Genomic DNA, 27,533 nt, shown 5'->3' with positions numbered 1-27,533 from the left:
AACATAAAACAGCTGTCCTTCTTGTAGGGCAACACAGCACCGATGGATATCCATCTATTTTTCTAGATGAGGCACGGAAAATCTCCCTCCCAGAAACCCAGCTATCCCATTATGCATTGGGCTGGGGTTGTGCTACACCCACCCCCCAGCTATTAAAAAGGAAAATAATACATTTGAATTACGTTTGCAAGCATTATCTTGTGTCCCTTCAGCTGGCCTCCAGGGAGCATCATTGTAGAAATCTTTACATCTTTCACAAGACAAACCTTCAGTGTTATGGTGGCAGATACATCTCCCGTGGACCTGCAATGTGGTGAGAACAGAAAGGAGGTAAGGTGACAGGAGAGGAGAGGAGATACGTGCTCGAAGTATGCCAGCAAGATCAGGATAATTCAAAGCTCTCTGGCTCCCTCAGCTGACATAATTCTCAGTTATTTGAGTAGAAGGTCTGGAGAATGCCTGCAAACTTTAACCAAATAGTTTTAAAACCACCGAGCAACATTTAGAAAAAAGTACTTCTAGAGATATCAAAGGAGACTTCAACTTTTTAAGTTCTCTCTCTCTCTCCCTACATGTCTCTATACTGAGATACACATTTTCCAGGAGAAAAAACCCTCTTGCTCCCAGAGCGAAAGAATTCACAATCATGTTCCTGAATTTTTTAATAATCCGTTTTTCATGGGTTAGCTTTGCATTATCAGCTATTCTTTGTGCCAATGCCTTCTCTCCCGCTGCAGAGCCCGGAGCCCAGCTGGAGTGTGGAATGCACCCAACAAGTGGCCATTCAAGTCTGCACACACCACAGGCTACTTACGGCATTACATTTGCACCATTACAGCTCTGGTATTTTGCTGCTATTATCAACATGTCTTGTCCCAGTTGCTTTTGAAACACCACAGTAGTGCCAACAAAGAGACAGCTTCTGAGCAATCCAGCCCAGGATTTTAAAGGAAGAAGCTGTATTGAAACATTTTACAACTTGGAGTTGCAAATGGTCAATCCAAAGATCATCAGAGATCTTCCTTGCTCTCCCTCCCTCCATCTCTTCCTTTCCCCAAAATACCAGGTAGGGACTGCCTTTGTTGGAGACAGCATGAATGACGCACCATCCCAGACTGATGGAAAACATCTCCCCGCAGATTCTGCAAGGGATCACACTGGCTGGCGTGGCCATTGCAAAAGCAGCTGCCCCGCACAACCATCTCATAGACAGCGTAGTAGTACTTCTCGAGGGGATCACTGTGCCTTCTTCCAAGCAGAGCATCCCCAAGGGTGTGGAGTTTAGTAAAATTGATCCTTAGGTTTGTCAATGTAATTAGCTCTGGAAGGAAAGAAGAGAAATCGAGAGCCCAAGTTCACTCAAAAATTAACAGTATGAAATCTTCAGCTTGGATCAGCTATCCAAGAATTCCCCCATACTGAAGAAATAGTGAAAATGATCTGATATTGGCCGAGACCAGTAACCAGGACAGTGCCAGGGCATGAGCCCACTCAGGGCACACAGCTGCGTAAGCATTAGCACCCTCCTTGGTATGGCTCTGGCTGGGGCCAACCTGTATTTTCCCAGCCACTGCCTTTGTGGGTTCATGTACACCTCTGGGACTGCTCCCAAAAATCATTGTGGACTGGGCCACCTGATCCCAGAAGAAAAGACAGTTTAGCTGCATGGATGAGCTCTGCAGAGCTGTGCCATTTGCCCTCAGGGCTGGAGAACAAGATTGGCCCATTTTATTTATTAATACAGATATCTCCCTAAGATCTTTAGGTACCTAATTTTCAACATCATTGAGTTATACCAGCTGAGCTGTTGACCCTTTCAGTGTACAAAACAAGCAACACCAGCAAAGTATCTCTGGAGAAAACCTGTACTGTCCATACCTTGTATATATGGCACATACGGATTTTCTATTTCAAAGCTGGGATCCAAAGCTTTTAAAACAACCTGCAAAACAAATTAATACAGCTCTCTAGATCACTGAAGCTATTCTTTTTGGATATAAAGACTGTCACCTGAGACCCATTAGTTACTAATGCCACTCTGCTGATCCCATAAAAGAAAAGAACAAGGCTGTGGCCCTGATTCAGCAAGTGCTCTCACCCTTTCAACCTGGCCTTGGCTGAGCAAGGCAAAAAGACCTTTTGGTGGATTGATGTGTCAGGAGGAAGGAAAATCAGTGCCCTAGAGTGATGTAGAGATGGGATGAGCACCTACCAAAGGGATCAAAGGACAGGCCCCTACCTTTAGCGGTAGAGGCTGATGGAGAGTCAAGATCTCTTATGAGGGGGACTTCCATGTGAATTTGGAAACCAGGAAAGAGCACTAGAAGGTTTTGTACAAGTTGTTTTATGAATTCATTTGGGTGTGAAACTGAGGGTGAAATACAGTGTTTGTCTTTCCCTCTTACTTCAGTAAAGTCAATAGCACTTCATGTCTCAGAATCTGTGCAAGTGGATCTGATGGATACAGACGAGAGACCTTCAACTCCAGAAAAATAGCCACATATGATCTGAACTCATACAAACACAAACACTTGGTAATACCTCGCCTTCAGTGGAGGGCTCGATGTCTGAATATCTTGAATCACAAATGATGTCTCCCACACTTTTTGCTGGACCAGAAGAGATGTTGGGAAAAGAAGCTGCACAGTCCTGTGCAAAATACCTAAATGCTTTCCAGGTCTGACCAAAGTCAGTGGAGCGCTCAACCAGCATTGCTGCAGGCCGAAATGTCTGCAAGAAACATTATTGCAAGAATTCCTTAACCAGGCATTGATAAGACATCTCAGGGATTGTTTTATTGACACTCCTGTTTGGGGGATGCCAACAGCTGCCAATTAAAATTCTACAGGGCTACTGTGCTGGTTATGTGATTCCCTGAAAAAGCCAGATTCTTCGTTTCAACCACTCTTTAGCAAAAGGGAAGGGTAACCTTCCATATAGATACAAGATTACTTTCCAAGTAAGGAAGTTTACCATAACAATGTAGGAATTTTGTAGAAAAAAAATTTGTAACTATCTGGATCATAATGGATATGCATGAGAAGGCTGAACTAAATTTGAAAGAGCAACTGCAGTTCAGAGATGTCCTAAATTTTTAGGGATTAATTTTGCAGTTTAATTTTTTTTCAGCTTTAATTCTCAGATTTATAGAAAATAGGACCAGAAGGCACATGAATAGGAAGCTATTCAGTCTATCCTCCTCCCCTAAGGCAGGATCAACTATAACTTAACCATACTTGACAGGTGTTTATCTAACCTGTTCTTACAAACCTCTAAAGACGGAGCTTTCACTGCCTCTCTAAGCAGATTTATTCCTGTGGTTAAGTAATTAGTGTATAACATTACGTAAAAGCTCTGGTAAAAGATGTACCTTAAAAGTCAGGATAAGATGGCTGAACTGGAATAAAGTTTCTAGGTCCAATCTAATGCTGACATGGTCAATGCCTGAAAAGAGAATGAAAATGAAGAGCACAATGCGCACATTGGAGGGGTTGCTGAGACAGCTTTCCCATGGGGAATTTCAAGAGGCTTTTCCAGCGCAGCAGCTGTGCTCTTTAGGGCATCCCCTGTGCACAAACTTGGTATGCAGCTGGATCATTCTCTTGGGGGCAATGAGATGCACTGCCTTTCCAGCACTGGCACTGGCAATATTGCATGTCACTGAGACTGCAGGAGATGGTTAAAGGTGCTGTTCAGATCATTCAGACTGTAGGTGATGGTGATGGTAAGGTTCTGGATTTATATCTTCCTGTATCCAGATAGATTTTTTTTAAAATCCATCCAAATTTTTTGCTTATTTCTAAGAAAAAACAAAACTCAATAAAAATATGGGGTTTTCTTCATGCTAAACAGATCTGTTAAACCCTTCTATATTCTCAGACCTGAAATTTGTCATGAGCAGAGCTATTGCACCAGGCATCTTCCAAAATTGCAACAAGTATGGAAAACCCCCCCACAATTCACACATTCTCTGTAGAGAGTTGCAGGAGCTCAGCTGATATCGCCATTGTTCACATCTGCATGCAGCATCCCAGAGGTCCTGCTGACCAGGCTGTGCATGAGATCTCATCCCAGAAGAAAGATGGGGAGAGCAAGAAAAGATACTCTAACAGCTGGCCCACTGCTTTATTGGCAGTAGCGTCCAAAACTGGTGACAGTTCCTTGCTAAACTCCATAAGAAAACAAGGCTTATGAATTTTTAGTTGGATACCCAAAATAGGGGTGACATATTATCTTAATTTTTCTATGCCTTAATTTCCAACCAGTCAAATATTTTTTACATATTCACCATATTTCAAATAAGATAGAGTAATTCTTCCTAGCATGCCTTCACAGAGAAGCTGTAAGGATAATATCTTCATCAATGACATAGACTGTGGGATGAGTACACCCTCAGCAAATTTGCAGATGACACCAAGCTGAGTGGTGTGGTTGACATGCCTGACGGATGGGATGCCATCCAGAGGGACCTGGACAAACTCAAGGAGTGGGCCCATGTGAACCTCATGAGGTTCAGCAAGGCCAAGTGCAAGCTCCTGCACCTGGGTCGGAGCACCCCTGGTATCAGTACAGGCTGGGGGATGAAGGGATTGAGAGCAGCCCTGCAGAGGAGAACTTGGGGGTACTGGTGGATGAAAAGCTAGAAATGAGCTGACAATGTGCGCTCGCAGCCCAGGAAGCCAACTGTATTCTGGGCTGCATCAAAAGAAGTGTGGCCAGCAGGTCAAGGGAGGTGATTCTGCCCCTCTACTCTGGTGAGACCTCACCTGGAGTACTGCGTCCAGCTCTGGGGTCCTCAGCACAGGAAAGACATGGACCTGTTGGAGCGAGTCCAGAGGAGGGCCACAAAAATGAACAGAGGGATGGAACACCTATCCTATGAAGAAAGGCTGAAAGAGTTGAGGTTGTTCAGCCTGGAGAAGCAAAGGCTCTGGGGGGACCTTATTGCGGCCTTTCAATACTTAGAGGGGGCTTGTAAGAAAGATGGGGACAAAGTTTTAGTAGGGCCTGTAGTGACAGGACAAGGGGCAATGGTTTTAAACTAAAAGAGGGTAGATTCAGACTAGATATAGGGAAGAAATTTTTTACCATGAGGGTGGTGAAACACTGGAACAGGTTGCCCAGAGAGGTGGTAGATGCCCCATCCCTGGAAACATTCAAGATCAGGCTGGACGGGGCTCTGAGCAACCTGATCTAGTTGAAGTTGTCCCTGCTTGGGGGGGGGTTGGACTAGATGACGTTTAAAGGTCCCTTCCAACCCAAACTATTCTATGATTCTATGACACCAGTGAAGAACGACTACAGAGAAGCTTGTGACAAAATTAACATGTGGCAATAAGGGTACTGATAGCCAGGCTTTATTTAATTATTTCCTAAATTATTAGTGCTTTACACTGCAAGCACTATTTTTTTAAAATGGATACTTGTGTTTTACCCACTCTGTCTTTATGCATCTGTAGTCAAATGTACCTTTCGCCACAAATCACATTTCCCTGAAAAGCAGACACCCTGTGAAAAATACATGGCCACCATGTATAACACAGCACTGCCACAGGTCCGCTGGCCAGCTCTTAGAGATACTGTGCTTAAAATTTGTCTGTAGAAAAATAGAATTTCTGAAGTCCTTATTGCTACACACAAATAGATTTAAATCACTTAGTATTACTGAATCAAAGAATAGATGCGGTTTTGTTTCATCTCTTCATGAAGGCAACATGGTGAATGCCAAATACATAAATAAATCTCACAGTAAGATTTTGCAGTAATATTTTCTCAAAGAAACTTACCATTTTCTGACTGCCACCACTTCTTTTTCCTATCGGGCTCAAAAGTTGTGATAACATTTTCAACCATGTGACTGTTGTGCTGTGTGTAGGGATTATATGGGTATCTGGAATCACAGAGAAAGCACTTCTGTTCAGCCTAGAAAACAAAACGAGCAGAATAAAAGATGAATTTCGTCTCTTCTCTAAAGATCCAGTGGATGTACATGTATTTATGCCATTGCAAGACTGGAACCTGTCATGTTGCTTTGGGTGCCTGTGCTTGTAATCACCCAGGCTTTCATATATAAGGGACAAGCCCAAGAAAATCATCATATGCACAAAGCATGCATATAGTAAATGTTGGCCTTGGTTTGCCCCAGGTACTCTATAAAAAATACACTTTTTCAGTTGTGGAGAAGAGATCTCAGTAAAAACAAAGAAATATGTTAAGGTGTTGATTCTGGGTTTAGCTGCCAGAGGGTTTGTTTTGCAAGAGTTTCTTGGGAGAAATTTATTTTTTAAAAGTTGAGCTTTTGTTCATGTCTCAAAGGCTGTAGAAACTTTCAGCAAGAGACAGCAGTGAGGAGGCACTGGGGATACAAGAGAGGACTGGATCTTTGAAGATCTGAAGAAGCCTTGAAGAGGAACACTCACTAAATCATTTATACATCCTTTTCATTTCTCTTTTGTACATTTTCTAGCAGGTTGGAGACCCAGCCAGGAGCAGCAGACAGTTGCTGTTGTACAAATGGAAGGCAAGGCTGGATCCAGGCACAATGTAAGTAGGTGGTCTGGATTGACACCTCCACCCCAACTACTGTCAGTGCCTTTTGTAGGCATAGGGAAACTGGAAAAGTTTAAAAACAACGCAAATCAGGATGTCAATAGGATGAAAGGGTCTTGTTTGAAAATGTGATAAACAGAAGACGAAGGTGGCAATGATTAGCCATATCTCAATGCGGAATGAGAGGCCTTTGTCTGCAAAATGGCTTTGAAAGTGAGGAGGGGGATTGACTGGGAGACATAAGGACAGGTGACAAGGTTAACATGCTGGGCTGGGAGATGACCCGTGCTGAGTCATGCAGACAAGTCTAAGCAACATGCGATCGCAGCCAGCAGGGCCACAAGGAAGCATACAGCAGTGGCTGTGCCAGGGGTTGCCCTGGGTGGGGAGGGGTGGCTGCACTATGCAGACAGACTCTACAAGATTTGGGCAGAGCCTGAGTGCAAGGACTCAGAGATAAGCCAAAGTGGAAGGTGATGCCCAAGCTGTGTGCCTGGTTGGCAGGAATGCTGGCAGGGAGAAGAGGGGATGACACAGCACCCAAGAGGGAGCTGAAGGAGGAGGCACATGGCTCCATGGCGCCCATGGCTGGGAGGCTGGCAGGGATGCTGCTGAAAACAGAAAGTGTAAGTCAGTGGCAGGAGCTGGGCTGGAAACGACCCAGAAGGGGATGGGTGGAGAGGCACCCCGCTCAGCACGCTCAGGATCTACGAAGTATTAGGAATGGTTTGCACATCTGTGTATTATGAAATCACCTGGGAATTATTCATATTTAAATACATAAAGAGATACAGATTTACAGGTATGGTACAATTCATGTCTTTTAAACGTTACGATAAATATATATTATTGTCCTGGTTTTGGCTGGGATAGAGTTAATTTTCTTTCTAGTAGCTGGTATAGTGCTGTTTTTTGGATTCAGTATGAGAAGAATATTGATAACACATTGATGTTTTCAGTTGTAGCTAAGTAGTGTTTATACTAAGTCAAGGATTTTTCAGCTTCTTATGCCCAGGCAGCAAGAAGGCTGAAGGGGCACAAGAATTTGGGAGGGGATACAGCCAGGACGGCTGACCCAAACTGGCCAAAGGAATATTCCATACCATATGACATCATGCCCAGTATATAAACTGGGGGGAGTTGGCCTGGGGGGATCACTGCTCGGGAACTGACTGGGCATCAGTTGGTGAGTGGTGAGCAATTGCATTGTGCATCACTTGTTTTGTATATTCCAATTCTTTTATTATTATTGTAATTTTATTATTGTTATTATTATCATTATTAGTTTCTTCCTTTCTGTTCTATTAAACTGTTCTTATCTCAACCCATGAGTTTCACTTTTTTTTCCTGATTCTCTCCCCCATCCCACTGGAGGCGGGAGAGGGGAGTGAGTGAGCGGCTGCATGGTGCTTAGTTGCCAGCTGGGGTTAAACCACAACATTTATATTCAGTCATTCTATACCACACTTCGTATACACTTGACAAGTGTACAAAAGTACAATTTAGAAGATGAGACAGAAATACAAAAAATACTCTGTCACCTCATTTCACAAAGTTTTGGTAAGGAGAGCTCAGGTTATCAAAGGATTTGGAAGGACTGCACACACCCACTCTCTGGTTTATATAGATGCATACAATATGATACTCAGTCAACTTATGTTTAAGTTTGCTCCATAAAAATCTTTTTGTGGCCCAAAGAACAAGCATGTGCATGTCCACATAAGACAAGTCTGGCAGATCCCATTTGCCTCTGAAGTGTGCAGCTTTATACTCTCCTCAATACTGAGTCCTCTTTCTTTTCCTTTCAAAAAATGTGGAAGTAATAAATCCAAACACAGGGCTAAAAAACATTTAACCTACATCTAGAGATAAGACGACACATAAAAGACTGAAAATGATTTGCAGTGCTTCTTTTCAAACACAAAGCAGTTGAACTCCAATTTTTTTCCAAACTGAATTTTCTCTAAGACATCCCAGCCAAGTCTTGGCTCTTGGCAGCTTGCTGTGTTGACTAACACACACTTTCACAAGTAAGGTTTGCTCTCGTCATGATGCCTGACACAGGTCATCAGGAGGGGAACTGAGGGAGGAAGAACTTTGCTTTGCAAGATGCAAGATCCAAAGCTTCCTGGCCTGCCTCCAGCAACGCATTCAAAATGTGCTAGTGAGAAAGAGAACTGAGTTGAGTGGGACTCTGATATACTATAGGTGACACACATATTTAAGGTGAGCTGATAGAGCAGAACACATTGACAGAGCATAAGCCTCTATCTCTTGAGCTCTGCAAAGCAGCAGAATTTGTAGTTCTCACCCTCTTCAGGACACAGTCTCCAGGGGTCAAGACAACGTTGAAGCAGCATTAAATCACAAGGATTATTGCGGAACAGCTGTTCCTTTTTGTGCGTCTGTATTTACATAATTGAAAGGGTAAGTATAGGCAAGTGAAAATATTAATTTTTTATTGCTCTTTGACCTCCTCTTAAAAAGCAAAAATAAAAGGCTATCATCTAGCTAAGGGCCAGAAAGATGATGTCTCTGACATGGCTCTTTGTGCCCATCTACCAAGCAGTGCCAAGACTCAGGCTATTTCAGAAGAGGAAAGAGGTATTTACATTTTGCAGAAAACCGTGGTTGCAATATGTAACTTGGAGAAGTGCTTGGTGCCATCTCAGTATGGCAAAGCTTTACTCTGCAAATGTGTCACGCCATTTTGCCAGAAGGTCATAAACTGTAATTATTTTCAATTGCTTATAAATTATGCTGTATTTTATTAACTTCCTCTTCAGTGTAAGCTGGTATTTAGTGAAAATACTTCTATTTGCGACAATTTATGGCCTCAGCAGGGCCAAGTCCTCCAGGATGTGCAACAGGGAATTCCTGTTTCTGCCTGGTGTGGCTCCCGCATGCTCACTGGTCCCCCATAGCCCCCATCACTGTGGCCAGGGAACGAGAGCGATCCCTCTGATCACCCACGTTTTGGATCTGCCTACCCACCCACATGGCCAAAGACTGGACTACACCATTAAGTTTTCTCTCTGCCAGAGATGGCTTTCTGCTTTTGTCAACATTGGTCTTATTTCAGATCAGAAGACATGAGAGGACATGGTGTGAATCTCTTAACAGGCTGCCTCAGGTCTCAACACTGTATGCAATGTCCTCCGACAAAGGTCTGTCAAGGCAGTGCCTACAGCCTGCAGGACCGCACTCCTCCTGCACTCACCTACATGCAAACATGTATGAAGACATGTGGTCTTCACCTCTGAGGCATGAGTGGGGAAAGTACTCACAGAGCAAAGCTCCTTCAGAAATCCCTGTGCTTATTTGCATCTCATGGATGTTTCTCCTTCTTGAGAAGTTATGCATCACTGTGGAGGCTGCTGCCAAACCCTCCATATGTGCTGCAATAAGGCATAGCTTTCCACCAGACTTATGTCACACTGTCTGATGATATTTCAGACAACTCCAACGGAAACTTCCTAGTCTGGGAAAATTCCTTTTACAGATGAGAATATTGTTTGTAAGCAGAGTTCAGTTTATTAAAAAAGAAAGAGCAAACCAACCTCTAGGTAGCCTATAATGCAGTACTTCTGAGGGCTGTTCATTCCACACGTTGACGAGGCTGTTAACTGCTTGCTGCGGCCCAGGAGGAGGTCCCCAATGGCCGGGTAGCAGGACCCAGCATTGCAGTCATCCTGTGCATGCTGGAGTCTTATCAGCACTGAGCGCAAAAGAATATCAAAGAGAGATTAAATTGTTTTGTATACCCAGCAGTATCCTCCAGAAAAAATCAGTTAAATCCCAACATCAGCAGAAAAGTAAATTATCCTTTGCCTGTACTCCTTTTGTCCTTAATAATATCATTCGGTAGAATCTTGAAGAGCTTTGGTAATGAACACACCTGCTGCAAAATCATTACAAAAAGTATAGCTAGCATATTGCAAATCTATGTTAAAATTTAAATTCTCAGCACATTATTGCCCAGCAAACATGGCAATCTGCTATGAGCAATAATTTATTACACTTCCTATCCTGGCATACCCATAGCCAGCACTCCTGCTGCAGAATCATGGGTATTTCAATTGACTCTGTGAGCAGAGCAAGATTTGCATTAATTCTGCTGATTGCTGTTGATTTCCAAGTGATAATGGTGGAGCTGAGACCAGGATTGACATCAGGGATCCCTCAGATTTTCTGATGATTTGCAATGAACCCCTTCGTCTAGTCCCAGAACCCTTCATTCAGACTGATGGAATGGTCATTAATAATTAAACAGAATAATTCTGAATTTGCTAAATAATTGCAGGATCTTTTTGTTTATTTTGCCTGAAACAACTTTAAATATTTTCCCCATTATGTTAAGACTTCTCTTAGAGGGCTTGTCCTTTTAAACAAGTTCTGTCCTGAAACCCTGAACAGGAATGGGTACCTTGGAGGCTTTATCTGTTCAGCTTTACTTGGCTCAACTTGTTATAAAAAGTGCAGTTAAAAAAAAAAAAATCAATACATGAAGATCCCACAGAACACTAGAAACAGTAATGCAATTACAACAGTAAAAATACAGTATTTTACAGCCAGATTTCAGTCTATGGCTCAGGCTATACTTCAGATTGTGAGTGACGCTTGACTCTATGTATAAAGCAACGCATTAAGTTTGGTTAGCCTGCTCTTCTTTATTTATGTAGATACACACTCATTATTCATTAGCAGATATTGATTGCCCCTTTCAGGACCTGATTCAGACAACATGTATCTTTTCTTTGTACTTAAAGGTTTCGTATCACTCATAACTCCTAGGCAGGAGAGTGGGGAATAAGGACTCACTGTCACATGTGTCTTAATAGCATACTTGAAAGAAGCACTCTAACAAAATCTTGGAGAAATATGTAAATCACATGATAATATTTCAAAATTGTCCTGAGTAACTGTAACTGTACTTACTGAGGTGTAACAGGATGGCCAGCTCCAGCCTCATGTCTCCCCGTGAAATTCAAACTGGTACCACTGCAAGAGAAGAACTGGTGGGTCACTCGGCACTTTGTCTCACCAAGGCACCCCTTGCGTGTAGGCTTGCCCAGAACTAGCCTTTAATAAAGTGTCAGAGTCATAATAAAAATATAAAGGTTAAAAGGAAACCCTGGCTTTGATTTTGTTCTAGTGAAAATTTCTCATGAGGGAAATTTTGGCACTGGAACAGGGATGAAAGCAGAGGGACACCTCACAAGGGCTTTTGGAGAAGACTGTGAAAACATATTCACACTCAGTATAAAATAAAACCAGAATGCTATCAGCAAAAATATTGTAGTATTCACATAAAAGCTATTTAATCCTAACTAGATTCAGCAGGGCTGTTTGCAGAGATCTAACTCCTTCTCTGGAGGTTCTTGGTTTTTTTCATTAACTGAAAACAAAGACTGATGGTCCTAATGAAGATGCCACTGAGAAATGCCTGACAGGTGCTATGAATTTTGGCAGAGACGAGATTATAACTGCATCTTAAAGTGCGGTGAAGAAAAACAGGTAATGTCAGTATCAATGCAAAAGACTCGTACAGGGGAATCTGTGTGAACCCAAGGGATGTTCACTGTGGCATTTACTTCACATCCTTCCTCTTCCTACTCACCTGGAGGAAACTAAGGCTTGCCAACACAAAACCTCTGTTGGAAAAACAGAAGGCAGCCATGGGTATAAAAGAAAACCCATCATCCTGCCACAAAGTAGAGCTCCCAAATCACAGCCTGCCCCCCATCTTTGCACCTTCCACCTCCTTCTCCATCTGCGGGCACCAGCAGGGCCAGTGCGCCCTGATGCAGCTCCAGCTGCTGCAGCATCCCTGCATGAGCAGCCCAAAGTGCCGCTTCCTGGCTCTGTTCTTGTTCCTCACCTTCATACAGCTGTCACTGTGCTGAATGAGCTAGATGAAATACCACCCCCCAGAGTAGGGGGAACATACGCAAAAGCATTCAAAGTGTTTCAGATGTTACAGGCTCCACGTAGGCTTGATTCATGCGGCTCTATACAGCATATGACATAACAGCCATAACCCAGATGGCTATTTCGGCAACCACAGATAGGGAAAGCTATCAAGGGTCACCAGCCTTTCATGCTGTTTCAGCTCCTTTCACCTGCCACAACCGCAGAGAGCCTAGCGCGTGACGGGCAGATGATGCCGGCAATCATCCACGCAGCTGCGCCTGGCTGTCTGGCTACAGAGCAAGCTGGCAGCAGAGCCCATGTCTGAGGCAAAACTGAGCAAAAAAATTCCTGCTGGTTGGACTTAAAATTTTATACTCTGTCAGAATAATGGACAGACTCAGAGATGACTTAAGCTGCAACCACTGTGACAGCACTGTAGTGAAATATAGGTATCTATGGTAAGAATAATCTTGGTAGGTGCACATCCCAGTCCCTACCCTGTCTAACACTGTGATATTCAATACCAACGATAATCTTTAAACATGACTCCCTTTAACAGAGGAACAAGGACCAGCAAAACCCCAACATCCCGGCTTAGCAGGAAAATTAAATACTGAAGAGGTCTTACCTGGGTTTCAGACAGCCAAGTGTTTCAGCTGGAAATGAACACTACTGACTGAGAGAAGCAAGCAAAGACATACCTGTGTGCTTCAGCTGGAGAAGACAGCATGTCCCCCGAGGCACCGAGGTGTAGGTGTGAATGAGACCCAGCCTGCAACCTGCCAAAGGCTTGATTTGTGAACTCTTTCTGCCGGGGGCTTCTGGCATTAGCAAATATGCACAGTAAAAGAAAATTGTGACAGGTTAAGTTCATGGCAGAAAAAGTTCATGCCACTGAAAAGAGAAGGCTGGGATTCTTAAAGTGCTGGCAAACAACTCTTTACTTGTTGTTTGATTAAACAACTGTTCAGTTGGTCTGGTTTGCAAGCAAATGTCAAAGTCTTTACAGCTACTTAACATCAGAAGTCTGGTGGCACTGGTTTATCTGAACATGGGCTAGAAAGGACTCCTCCTTACAGTAGGGGTGCAAACGACGTGGAAGGGCTGATTTGGGGTTTTGAGGTCACTGTAAACATGCCTACCTGAAAGCTGTGTCCACCCATGGGGATGTATTGAGCCGGCTTCAAATTAGCTCAAGCTCTGGATCACTGCTGTGAGCACTAGGTTTTTTCCAATTTAAAGCTAAAGACAACATGGCAACTTGAGTCACAGCTTTGCATTTCAGCACAAGCTTTGCCTGTAACTGCCCACAGCAGCAAGCACGGGGCAGGGTGGTGTGTGGGGTACAGCGCAGTTGTGGGAAACATGGTGATGGAGCAGCTCCAAAACGGTGCTCACCAGCTCATGCACAGAACTGGCCACTGTTTTTTGGTGTCTTTGTTGAAACCTGTGGCACTTTGATTCCAGTTTTCAGAATGGCAGGTTGTCTTGGATGCACATTTTTAGTTGCGATGTATTTGTTACCAGTTCTCCTCTGACTGCTTGTAAGGCTTAATTCATGATTGTCTGTAAAGCATCATCACATCCTCAAACAGAAAGTTTTCTATATGTGCAAAATATGTTTTATAAACTAATCATCACTTTTCTCTTGGTAGTTCCTATTCTTTCAAAAAAAAAAAAAGATACATGTTCTTCAATCCTATTGCAATGCTCAGTACTAAGTGTCCTCTGCCATTACTATGATTGTTCACTCTAGCAGAAATAATTCATATACTTACATTTTTTGAAATTATTTTCCTCAAGTGCATGTGGAAATTACTTGTGTGAGACTTTTTTTCAGGCTAATTTAATCTGCATTTGGTTTGTATTCATGCATGATTAACTATTGTACAGATGGTTTATATTTAGTGGGTTTCAATATTAAGAAATAAAAGACTAAATGTTATATTAAGATATTAATTTTACTTTTTATGTGTAAGCAGTATGTCAAGTGCTCTCTAAAAGAGTGACATATAACTGAAGAAACTATTATTATTATGATGCTACTAAATTATAGAATGGCTGACGTTTTATTAGCATATTTGGTAGGGAATTCAGATTTTGTTACAGAGAAGTTATGTGAGAAGTAAATATCAAGGAAGATTTATTTGCAGAATATAGACAGTCCTGTGTTTTGATTTATGTAGGACCCCAAGCAAGAAGGAGGTTTTAAACCGCTTGAGGCAGGGATTAAGAAACTTCTTTCTTGCTTCTTTAATCTCTCCACTGGTAAAGGATCTGGATTTATAATGCATCACTCGTCCCATGCTGGCTGGAGGGTAGATAGCACTGGTGCGTGCTATTTCAAGTCATCACAGGTCCTGTGGTTGTCATTTCTTAGGCCCAAGGCATATCCGTAATACACACAAAGGACAGGAATTGCTAGCACTTCAGCATATATTCCCTTCACAGACCTCACAGCAGTGAGGGAAGAAGGCAGGAGCAGAGGCACCAGCCACGCTTTAGAGCCTGGCCCCGAGATACTGGCTGACAGGCAGTTGGCACCAGCCCATACAGGTACTCCTTTCCCTGTGATGAACATTCGGAATAAAAATGTCTCTTTGGGTATATGGATTTTTTCCCCTGTAATGGAAATGTGAAAAACATCAGGAAAAAAAAAAATTAAATCCAGTTTTCTTTAAAGTTTCAGTAAGAAGTAAAATTATTTATGGCTGGGATTATTCTTGCCATGTGAAAGTAAATACTTAATCTAAGCAAATCACCTGGGCTTCCTTTAGAGTCAATGGAGAAAGACAGGGATCCCTACAGGGTCCATCCTACCACCTTCTTTAGATACTTACCTTACTTAAAGGGATAAATCCCCCTTTGGAGGTATCTGCTGCTTTCCTTTGGTTATGGGCGGCCCAGTTCCCTATCTTAGGACAGATGCCTGTATTTTAAGCAACTAAAGTGTACTGAGATGAATCCCATCCATAAAGAACTGGCCAAAATCATAAATGAAATCTAATGCTCTGAAAAACAAAACCATCTTATTATGTTTCTCTCTCTCCTCTTTTGTTTCTGCTCTCATTTCTTCAAGCGTGTCTTATGCTTAAAGTGTAATTTCTCAAAGACAAACACGGTGCATTTTTTTGTTTCCTACACATTGGGAGAATGTAGCACTGAATAATAAAAACAGAATGAAGTATAAGCTTACAATAAAAAGAAGTATTTTATCTGACATATCTGATCAGGAGAGAGCTAAGGACAGCAGAGGAATATGCTGAGGAGTTCAGGGGCAGGGGGAGAGGGAGGCCACCCCGTCCCCCAGCCTCCTTGCCTCTGCATCCCACTGGCTGGCTGCTCCTCCATATCTTGCATCCTGGAGCAAACGGCTACTTTTTAGATGTATTTAATAACTGTTTAAAAGAGTTTTTCCACGTTTCAGAAGGATGTAAAGTCTATTTATAATTTATGAGAAGCTTCTTCATTTTCTAACAGTCACAGCTGTTATGTGCCCTTCACCTTTTGTGTGCAAGTCAGGTGTTTGAAGTCTTTGGGTTTTCCACCACAAGCAAGAAATGCAGTTTCAGCTTGAATATTCTCTCCCTGGCAGGCACAGAGTTGCTGATAGTAGTAATCAACAGTAAAGACAAAAAATTTCAGTGTGATTTTCAAAGTGCTATTCAAGATAGAATGGTTCATGTTATTTCCTAACGTCTTGACATTTCCAAGTTGGCAGTACAAATGGCAGGATGAGGAGTCCGTCACATACCTTGTTGCAATCTCATGTTAGTTTACTCAGAATCAGTGAGTTCATGCAGTACAACTGGACAAGGCTGTTTCTAGGAACCGTCTCACATCAATAAGCAAAAGTGCTTGAAATTTTTCACTTTTCATTGCTTTACTGGCCTATTAATCAGAAATAATTATTCTCCCTAAATTCAAGAGAAAAAAATCATTATTGCGCATGAAAACACAGCAGAGGGGACTAGCAAGTAAGAAAAAAAAGAAAAGGAATATGCTCAGGAAGAAACAACTGAAGACACATAAGAGAAAAAGGAAGCAAAAGAGCTTCCAACCTCCACAAGGCGTTGCAGCCTGGTCTCCAGGGCTGTGTCTGGCCCCTTTCCCTCTTCTTTACTCCCAACTAGACCTCCTGGATGAACCCTAAGCCTGCTTCACCCTTTATCGAGCCTGGGGGTACTGACAAACCCCATTACCAGTACCCAGCTCTGGCTGCTGTGTCCAGATGCCATGGGACTGTGCCCATTGGTGCCATGCTGCATGGGATCAGAGACATAGCAGTATTGATGCCAGGTATGTGGACAAAGGCTGAAGCTAGAGCACCAGCAGTGGAGAACTGTTAGATCAGTACAGCTGTATGGTGAAGCTGAACTCGTAGGTGCTCTGGACGCCCTCCCAAAGGGGCCTGTTCCCTTACCACAGTCCTCATGAATAGTCTTTCCTGCCTTGTGTCAGTAACCATGGTTCCTCAGGGCTTGAGATATAGCCCTCCTTTTTATTTTGTACATTGTCAGGATAGCTATGGTAAGCTTTTAGATATATTTTTCTAGTGGTGATTTATTATACCTGAATAATAAGCGGCAAAAAAACATGGAACTGGCATCTCCCTGACGAAGGTTGTCCTCCAGGTGGGAACGCAAAGCAATGACCAGCCTGGGGAGCCACAAATAACTCTCCTCCCTTGACATGCCCTGCTCTTTCCTTGCACATAGCAACATTTCCACAGCTGTTTGGCTCTGCTACAGATTTTGAGACACCAACAAATACCCAGACTGGAGAAGTGCTTCATCCATTTGCTCCTACTGGTTGTTGTCACCCGCAGCTGCCCAGGGTGTTCTGCTGTATCCCCGCTGACCTTCCACAGAAAAATGAAGGGAAAGTACTCCAAGGAAAGCAGATTTACCCTCCTAAGCACACTCTGGGTTCCTGGCTTTATTTGGCCCCATTAACTCCACATACAAGTGTTTTGGGTTTGTGTGGTGGGGTTTTGGTAGCAGGGGAGGGGCTTCACAGGGCTGGCTCCTGTGAGAAGCTGCTGGAAGCTTCCCTGGCTCCAAGTCGGACCCACCTCTGGCCCAGGCCGAGCCCGTCAGCGATGGCGGTATCGCCTCTGGGAGAGCGGATTTCAGAGGGGGAACCTGCAGCCAGGAGGGGATTGGGATGGGAGAGGAACCCCTCTGTGGATACCGAGGGCAGGGAGGAAGGAGGGCAGGAGGGGCTGCCCCCGCAGCCCTGGGGAGCCCAGGCGGCAGGCTGTGTCCCCCCAGCCCACGGAGGGCAGCGGGGGAGCAGATGCCCACCTGCAGCCCGGGGAGAGAGGAGCCCACGCCGCAGCAGGGGGGTGGATGCCCCCCAAGATGGCCACCACCCCCCAAGATGGCCGCCGCTCCCTGGGGAAGCCGGCGCTGGCGCAGTCTGGGACTGAAGGACTGCAGCCCATGGAAAGGACCCACACTAGAGCAGTTTGTGAGGAACTGCAGCCCGCGGGAAGGAGTCACCTTGGAGAAGTTCGAGGAGGACTGTGTCCCGTGGGAGGGACCCCACAGTGGAGCAGGGGAGGAGTGAGGAGTCCTCCCCCTGAGGAGGAAGGAGCGGCAGAGACAAGGGGTGAGGAACCGATCCCAACCCACATTCCCTGTCCCCCCGCACTGCTCGGGGGGAGAAGGGAGAGAATTCCGGAGTGAAGCTGTGCCTGGGAAAAAGGGAGGGGTGGGGGGAAGGTGTTTTTTTAAGATTTGGTTTTACTTCTTATTATCCTGTTTTGATTTGATTGGTAACAAATTAAATCAATTTTGTTTTTTTCCCCAAGTTGAGTCTGTTTTTTGCCCGTGACCACAACTGGTGAGTGATCCCTCCCTATCCTTGTGTCAACCGATGAGCTTTTTGTTATATTTTCTCCTCCCCATCGCACTGGGCCCCAAGGGATAGGAGTGAGCGAGCTGCCGCGTGGTGCTTTGTTACTGGCTGAGCTTAAACCATGACAAGTTTCCTCCATGATTATAAGGAGAAAACTGCATTTTGAGGCTTTAACATAAGTGCTGTAGGGTATATACATATAAACCCCACAACTGTAGGAATTAACTATGCATGTTCTCTCTCCTAAAACAGGGTCTCCACTAAAAAGGGAGAGTTGTATCGGACTTGCAGGAGTTAAGAGAAGCTATATTTATATTGATGACTTTATTGGGGATAATCTAAAGTCTCTGCAAATAAGACAACTGGAAAAGATTTTTAAAAGCCAATATTTGCTTTGCACATCTTGCTATTTTAGCTACATGGAAAGGTTTGCTTCTTACAGAACTGATCCTCGTTTCAAGCAATTCAAGGCAAGGTGCTTCATATTAGTCACAAAAAATGGCTATTTTTATAGATAATTTGACCAAAGAAGTTTTTGGAAAGACATTTGTTCAATTATTTTCTTCAAGAAAACAAAAATTGCGAAGTACACACAACACAGGCCAGAGGGTATGGTCCTTCCAACTCTGTCAACAAATTGATTCAAGCAGCATGAAGAGCAGTTGTTGAACTAGATTTACCTATATGCTTTTAAAGAGTAAATCATACTTTGTTTTAAAATATCAAACTATATTTTGGCAAAGAAATAAAAGACCAAAGAAACCTCTTAGTAAACCAGGGATTAAAGTTATTTTATAGCTTTAAAGTACAATTTGTACGAGGACAATATACAGAGCTAGGATGATGGCAACAGTTTTTCACATGACAGCCACTACCCTGCAACATAAAATAATGAAGCTTCTCAGTGGAAAGCTTTTTCCACCACAGTATCTGTTAATAGGGAATAACAGTGCTCTTGTTCTGCTAGTGGTATCTGTACTGTTGAAAGTGCTAAGAAAAGATTGTCCTATTTTTATTCACCCAAATTTGTTGCAGTGTTCTGTTTTAAATCCCTATTATTAGATTTTCCATACCTGTCAGCCTAAATTATCCTAAGTATTTTTCTCTAGGTTAAAGTAAATTCTTCTGCAAAGGTTAAATTGATGTTTTTCAGAAATTATCCTGAGCTCAGAAAATGTCTCTGGCCCCTGAGGAACCTTTGTGGCCTACTGGCTTAGAAATGTTTTGTTACTAATGCAGAAACCTTCCATACTGTACTCTGTTTAGGAACTAAGGTGTATGTTGGGGGGGGGTTTGACCAAGGGAATAAATAAAAATCAGAACCCAGGAGACCACAATTTAAAGAACAATCTAAGGAAAAACAGTCAATTCCACAAGCTCCCAAAAAATCCTAGGAAATTGAGATCATCAGGAGGACAACCTGACAGACAGAAGGATGACAGCTTCAGTCTGAGGAGAGAAAACAGTAGAGAGAAAAATGTGTCCACTGGAGGACAGTGGCAGTAGCAGCAGCAGCAAGAGCATCCATTGCAAAGCCACCAAAGCCCAGTGGTTAGAGAGCTCCCATGGGAGCCACTGGCTCTGGTCCTCCAGTTGGAAGTACAAAGTGAAACGCACTTGACCATCCTGGGGAGCATCCGAACTACTGGTCTCTGAAATGAAAGAAGTCTGCCTGCATGGTTTCTCCTTATTTTTCACAAGAACTGCAAATTTAAATATTATGTTTTAGATTGACCTGGAATTAAATCATTTTGTTTCAGTTTGGTTATTAAAAGCAGGATGGACTGAAAATCACTTTTCTTTCTCATTAGTTCATTGGCTGGAAGAACTGGTTTCTTTCTCATATAATTAGAAAACAAAACTAGCATGAAATCACTAGAAATCTGAAAAAGTATGTTTAGACTGAAATGAATAGAGCTTCAGGAAGCTGCAGAAATAGAAAGGTCTGCATGGTGAAATAACTGGGAAATCTGACATTTCCCATCGGTAGTGACCAATACCTGTGATACGCATGGTGTCTGGCTGTGCACCACAATAGCACTCTCACACGGTCCCTCCCTCTCCTGTGGTCACCCAGAAGGTCCCTGGTTGCCAAAGAGAGCACACGCAGAGCAGACAGACGTTAGACAAACCAGAGCTCAGTCAAAAACCTCAGCAGCTACACATACCTTCTTTTGCCTAACTTGGCAATATAAACAGCTAAACTGACATTTTGGACATTCTCCATTTTCAGTCCCAAATGAAATTTAACACAAAGGTTTTTGGGGAGTATTTAAATCTATCAACATATACATCTTAATTACCTAAAAGTATGACAGAATGATGGCTGGCTGACTATCAGCTGTTTAATTTTATCTGTGTCTCTCCTGTAACATCTGGAATCTGTACAAACACAGGAAGCATCACACATAAGTCACGCATAAAATAGGTGAGTGGAATGATTAGATTTCATCATGGACCCTAATGACATAACCAACGTAACAGTAGCACAGCAATAACACTGCATGCTAGCAAGTTGGGAACTGGTGCATGGATTTATATAATTTGCCCAGGATCAAGAATATATAACCTCTGCTTTATCTTTCTCTCAAGTACTTAATTATACCAGATGGGAGAAAGCAGAAAAATTCGTGTCTCCCTTCACTTTCCTGATCTCCCCTTGTCACATGGAAGGGAAGTGTTGTCACTACCAGGCAGGTGCAGGTGGGTAGGATGCAAACCCCGCCAAGCACAGAAAATGCCAGCAGCAAACCTGGGGAAGGAAATACCTCTTGCTTTCAAACGCTGTTATTGAGGCAGTTCCTTTTCAGCAGAAGAAGGTGGGAAGCAATCTTTCCCTTGCTGACCATCTGTGCGGAGCGCATTTCAACAGCAGTTGATTTGCTTACACATTGCCCATCCTTTCTCACCCGAAAGTTTGTGTCCATTACCCCAAGCTCCTGGCAGTGGAGTCAAGGGAGTAGGTGTCTGTGAACACCGAGCCAGATGGCACTTCAGAGTCTCTGCTCTATCTTGAAGGGTAAGCAGCCTGCGGGGAAGCCAGGGCCAATCTGAAGTTGGGATTGAGAGGGTGAGAGAAGGAAGAGAAGCTGCTGATTCAGGTACCCTGGCAGGGAAAAGATTTAATGTTTTTAGAAGGCCCAAAGGTACTCATAGGGACACAGACTGGGTAAAGAAGATGTGGAGAGAGCTGGGCAGGGGATTACAGAGAACATGTTGGAAGTTGTAGCTGGAAGCTGTGGCTTAGATGGACATGAAAGAACTGTTGTGTGCTAGGAGTTCAGAAAAAAAGTATTGTCATGCAGGAACAGAGGCTGAAAAAAACCAGGGCTATCTACTCGGTGTCTGTTCACTGCGTGGGCATGTCTATGCAGAAATGCAATGTCTGTTTAAAGAGTTGGGATGAATTGGACCTACTGGGCACATTGAGGTGCTCACATAAGACTATTCCCACCCCTTCAGATTGCCTTGCACAAGTGTCCTGAAAATGAATTGAAATCCTGGTAATTGCCACATTACACTTAGACTAGATAAAGCTTAATTAACAGTTGTTATTTTTGCTAGGTTCATCTCTCACCAATCATATTCAAATTGTTACAGAAAGCAACAGGCATGGTAAAAAAAACCAAAACAAACCCAAACCACAACACCAAAACATGGAGTTAATGTTCTTTTATTAAAATCAAAACAATATTCTTATAAAGCAAAACCTTTCTAGCAATTTTCCAAGATTTTCTTACAACCTGTTTGGCCTGGCAGAACATCAAGGGAATAATTTTCAAGAAAACTCTAAAGATTTATTTCTTGTAGAGCCCAAACAATCAAATGTGCATACTTACCTACATGGATTTCACAATAAGTTTGGGGAACCTTGTTCTACTGATTAAGCATCAACTTAACATGCATGCTACTAGTATGTTTGTAACACCACAAGGGTCATAACACCTTGAAAATTTTTGATAAAATATTATTAAGACTATGTCAAACTTGTTATTATTTATTAATATCCTAGTATCAACATCAGCTCACATTTGGCTTATCCAGACCTCTCCTGAACCCTCAAATAGACTTTAGCATCTTTTATGCAATTAACAAATAGCAATGCCTTTTCATCTGTCAAAGGCAAACCATTCATAGCCCTCCACTATGCCAGCTAACACCGTTCTCAACCAGGTAGCCCTGCAGAAGCCCAAATCCTTCCTACCATCCAGGTTTTTCAGACTAGTGATACTTTTCAAGACTAAGCTTTATGCTGGGACACGGCAAACTTGTAGCAAAGGAGTAAAAACTGATTATTTGTGAATACAACTTCAAAGAAACTTCGAGAAACCTATTTATTACTGGCCATGTGTTTTCTCAGGAAAACTGTGTTCCAAAGAATGGAAAACAGGACATTCAAATAAAAGAAATACTGAAGGTCACAATGTGCAGTAGGGTAAGTGGCAAAGTGACTTTGTCTCCTGATAGTTGCTCGCCTTGTCCTGAGCGTTTAGACAATTCAAGAAGCCATTATGCGAAAGGATTATTGCGTTTATGTAACTTGATCAATTATCAAAATATTTCTGTTTTGTAATCATGATCTAATTACTAAAAATAGCCAAGTGGTGATAGATCAGGATTTATTACTAACCTGACATTTGTAATCTAGACAGGAATTCAGCTCGGTGACTGATGTTCCCTTCCCACGCACCCCATACAATCTATCAACAACATGTAGCAAAACTCCGCTGAATGAAAGGCACAACTTCGAATCAGTTATCTGTCTACACCAAACAATTTAAATTCTTGGGAAAAGGAAAAAAACCAACAAGATTACACCGTAGCATTTTTAACCGCAGCTTTCACAGTACTTTACTCAAGTACAGTAGTTATCTCAGTTCCCCTGTGAGTGAAGTATGAGCCTCATGGAGCAGCTGTATAAATTGAATTTTAAATGTTAGCTAAGTCACAGAAGTATTCAAAAGAAGAATTAGGATTAATTTCTCTAAAGAGTTGTAGTGGTAAATAATTTGGGATTACGTGTTAAAACAGTGGTAATTCCGCAGAATAGAGTTGTCCTATTTACACCGTGAATTAACGGTAAATAGGGTTGTTTCAGATAGCCTAAGTAGCTTTAACATATTTTTCATTTCAGTGAACCGGACTGTTCTGTTTTTTGAGACCCTATGAAAAGAAATTTTCCTGAAGATCATTTACAAAAGGATCTCGACCAGAAGCGGGAGTGAGTTGGAAAAACGATGTGGAAGGGTAGAGACGAAGGCCTCCTTTCATTGCCGTCTTGTTTTTACTTAAACCGGCTACAGGTGCTCCAAGAAAACGGGAGACACTAAATAAATGCCACTACAGTAACGACAACCACTTGCATTGCAAGCAACCGCCGCTCCTACTCAAGGAGGGTCGGCGACTCCGTCCAGGCTCTGGGCAAGGAAACGGCGCCGCCGCCGCCGGAGCGGCGGGACTGCGGGTTGCCGCTCCCCGGCTGGCGCCCGCCTCCACCCAGGCCGTGGGACCGGCCGGCCCCGCCAGCCCTGCGCCTCCCCCGGGCGGACCGGCGCGGGGTTCCTTCACCGGCAGAGGGCACAGGCGGGTGGCAGCCTGTGACTATATAAACCGGGTGTAAGCATTAGCTCAAGTCGGGGACGCGTGGACGCCGAAACCCTCCAGTGATCCAACAGCCTCACCGCCCGAGGGGCAGGCGTCGGGCACGGCCGCCCCTGAGGTAAAACGGCGGGAGCGGCGGCGGCGCACAGGGCCCCGCTCTGCGAGGGCCCGCGGTTCACCCAGCACCTCCCTGAGCGGGACCGCGGCGCAGGACGGACGCCGGCAACCGACTGCGCGGCTCCGGGGCAGGGAACGACAGCGTCCAGCTCCCCCCAGCGCCCGGCGAGGGCTAGGCAGGCACGGCGGCGGCCCCTTCCAGCTGCCTCTTCTCTCTGGTTCCTGCGAGCGTGGTTCCTTCCGATTGGCCGAGGGGATCTCCCGCCTTCATCGCCGCTCTGCGGCGCCCGGCGGCTGCTCCGGGGCCCGCTCGCCCTCACAGGCCCCTCTCACCGCCCCTCGCTGCCCCGTCCGCGCCCATCTACCCCCTCCCAGTCCCTCCAGACCTCACCACTCGGCCCCCGGCACTGATTTTCGTCCCCTCCACCCCCTTTTCAGCCACTCCCACCTTCTTATCTCCATATTTGCTCTCCTGCACCTGCATTTCCTCCTCCTTCTCCTTCCTAAATGCCACCTCGATGCCTCCACGTTCCGGTAAAGCGCCTGCTTTCTCCCCCCAACCGCTGCCTCGCCTCTCACCCCCTCCGCGCTGCTCCTGTCCTCTCCCCTCCGCCTCCGGGCTCTCCCAGGCGAGCGGCGGCCGATCCCCACTCGCTCCTGTTAGCCGGCCCGTTTCTCTCGTCCTTTCTCGCTAACCGTTTCAAAGCACCTTTTCAGCTGCCCTGAACCACCCGTGCAGGCGACTGTAGCAGCAGCAAACGATGGGGGCTTGGGTTTAGTCTCGAAATGCTTTAATCAGGTTTTTAATTTTGTGTATCTTGCATACAGTTTCCAGCATGTTAACACTGAAGTGTGCTGAAGCGCAGGTGGGGAATCTGTGCATGTTTATGTTTGCTCCTCTTGTTTGGTCTACCATCTTCTCTGTTACTGTCTTTGATATCAAGGTGCTTCATAGCCTAATATTCCTGGGATTTTTTTTTTCCCCTGTCCCACTTCATTTGTGGTTTGCTAAACTGTACGGATATGAGACACCTTATGTGGTTTCCCCTCTTTGCACACATCAAAGCACTTAATAAATCTCCAGTTTTAAGATGTGGTAGTTGTATTTTTACATAGATGACTGCACTCAAGTCTCAGGGTGCCTTGGGATCTTGTTAAATGCTGTAGTGAAACAAATGTGTGCAAAGAAGCAGCCGAGGGGCAGCCCCTTGGCTCGCCTGTGTGGCTTGCCGCTGACAGCTGCATTTCTTCCTCCTTCCCTGCTCCCATCAGGCTCCTGAAGGTAATTTGGCAGGTGCTCATAGGCTGCCACCACTGAGGTGTGATCAGGAGAGCAGAAAACAAGCACGCAGGTGCATAAGGAAAGGAGCACTGTTTGAATTGGAATAGTCTGGTGGAGGCAGTACGATCACTGTTAATCGCTTTAGCACAGTACAGTTGAATATGTAGTGCTGGTATAATGCAAAGTGTTATCACTAATTTTCTCCATTTTTCTTAAGTACTGAAAAATGTCTACTGTGTTTTCCCTCACAAAATCCTGTGGAGACATCTGTAGTTAAGAATATGACTATAATGGTGCAAAGCTGCAAGCAGTTTTGTCCCATGCCACTTCTCCTCTGTAAGAGGCATCTCAATGTGGCATTGAGCACTAACGCCAAACCATTTTTGTCTGAGCAGATTGGATTGCTTTAGTTCATAGCCTGTGAGAACATCTGTTGAGCATCTCTGATGCACAGCTAATAACCACATCTATCTGTTGCTCTTTCCAGGCCTCAGCGCTGAGAGCATTTCAAGGGAAAATAGGGTTTAGCCAGCAAAATCCCTGGCTGCTGAATTATACCCTACAAGCATCGGCATGTCAATATAAGAGCCTTAAGTGCTGTAGCTAAAGCTGTCTGCTGTTTCTGAGATGAGGGGACAGATGAATGTATTTTGGGCCTGGTTATTTATCTCTTGTAGTATCGTCCTCCCACCCCCTTTTTCTTTCTGCCTCTCTGATCCAGTTGCCAAAATGATCAAAACAGACTGATCAGAATTCTGTGAGAACATTGGCGTGTTACTGTATCTTTCCTTCCTTGAAACCCACTGTCTGCCTAGCCCTAAAAAGCAAAAAATACTCTTTGGATTTGTTCATAGTACTTCCTCATTTTCAGGTTCCTTTAGTTCTCAAATGCTGCAGATACCCAGACAAACAGTTGTTTTATTCAAATTGTATGTACTTTGGTGTGCTACTTGAAACTCTTTTGTCATGGATCTACTTTTCCCTCTAAACCATTAAAAAGAGCAAATCTGTATTAATGCTGTGAAAATAATCACTTCCTGTGTTTCTGGGGTGTGGGTTTTGCTTGCCTCATTATCAAAAAATACAAGAGTCTTCAGTCTCTTTTCTGATCTATGAATATAAATGTTTGATATATTTTTTTTTAAGAAGGTCTTATATGCAGCACTTTTCCTTGAAAAATGTTGATGTCACCTAAGATGTTAGTACTTCCCAAAAGATACTGGAGAGCTCCCCTTTTGGCTGTAGGAAGATGCCTAGGTTGGCTCAGCTACTCATGAACTTGTGGGCACAGTGGCAGTAGCATAATGTCACCCCATGATAATTGACTTTGTAAGTCTGTTTTTGGTAGCGGCACAGCCGTAAAGACTACAGGGGGCACTGGCATAGAGGAGAATGAATTGCTGCAATTGTAAGGAAAGAATCTGGCGATAAACTAACACTGCTGTTACTAAGGGGTGAGGTTTGTGGTGAGAGGCAGTGCCTTTTTATGAGCTCCACCAACACAGGGAAAAGAACAGAGATTTGGGGCATAAATGAGCCCTCTTACTTTTTTCACTCCAGGTCTCAAGACTGGCTTGAGAGCTTAAAATCTGTTCTGTTCTTCCCTAAATCTATCTAAAAATAGCCCACTGCCTTAAAGCCTTTCCCCTCATAGTTAACCAAAGAGGTGATACTGCCTCTTTTCAAACGTTGCCTGCTTTTATTATATCCATGGTGTCACCACTGCCAGCCAGGTTACAGCGCTTTTCCAGTTTGCTTTTGAAGGTACCTGATACACATCGCTTTAAACGACCGCTCAGTAACTCGCAGCTTCACAAATTCTCGTTGACACTTATTTCCCCTTCCTCGGAGCAGTTCGTTCCTTCCGTTTGGCTCTTCCCGCGCGGGTGGCTTTGGAGCCCAGCGCTGCCGGCAGCTGCGGTTCCCGAGAGCCCAGGGCACCCGCAGCGGACGAAGCTCCGCGGAGCTGCCGCCCGTGTTTCACCCGGGCTACCTAACTTACCACGGTTCGGAGGGCTCGGCCCCGCGGCTGCTCCCGGCTCTGCTCCGCTCTCCAGCCGGGGCTGGCAGCGAGGGCGCGTCACGGCAGCCGCCGCTCCCTCCGAGCCCTACGGGCGGGGCACGGCTTCCATGGTTTCCAGATCTACGTATTCGCGCTTCCTTCTCGCCAGGTCGCTGCCCTGATCCTCCCCGAGGCCGCTGCCGCCCG

The 27,533-nt window shown here is 44.3% G+C and overlaps 1 protein-coding gene across 1 annotated transcript in view; it reads right to left on the bottom strand.

The window, feature by feature from the left end:
* LAMB4 (laminin, beta 4) overlaps positions 1-11,521 on the bottom strand; it is a 43,434-nt gene extending 31,913 nt beyond the window's left edge. Inside the window, exons 1-8 of the mRNA XM_010581088.1 lie at positions 11,488-11,521; positions 10,110-10,267; positions 5,787-5,922; positions 3,371-3,444; positions 2,542-2,730; positions 1,879-1,942; positions 1,107-1,321; positions 183-303 (exon numbers count right to left, since the gene is read on the bottom strand). Coding sequence (XP_010579390.1) covers positions 183-303; positions 1,107-1,321; positions 1,879-1,942; positions 2,542-2,730; positions 3,371-3,444; positions 5,787-5,922; positions 10,110-10,267; positions 11,488-11,521 — 991 coding nt within the window. The remainder of the gene's footprint in view (positions 1-182; positions 304-1,106; positions 1,322-1,878; positions 1,943-2,541; positions 2,731-3,370; positions 3,445-5,786; positions 5,923-10,109; positions 10,268-11,487) is intronic.
* Between the last annotated feature and the right edge of the window lie 16,012 nt (positions 11,522-27,533).

The sequence above is a fragment of the Haliaeetus leucocephalus genome, unplaced genomic scaffold (genome assembly GCF_000737465.1).
Source record: "Haliaeetus leucocephalus isolate CR32 unplaced genomic scaffold, Haliaeetus_leucocephalus-4.0 Scaffold751, whole genome shotgun sequence".
Classification (NCBI taxonomy): domain Eukaryota; kingdom Metazoa; phylum Chordata; class Aves; order Accipitriformes; family Accipitridae; genus Haliaeetus; species Haliaeetus leucocephalus.
This window is presented reverse-complemented; position numbering and strand designations above follow the sequence as displayed.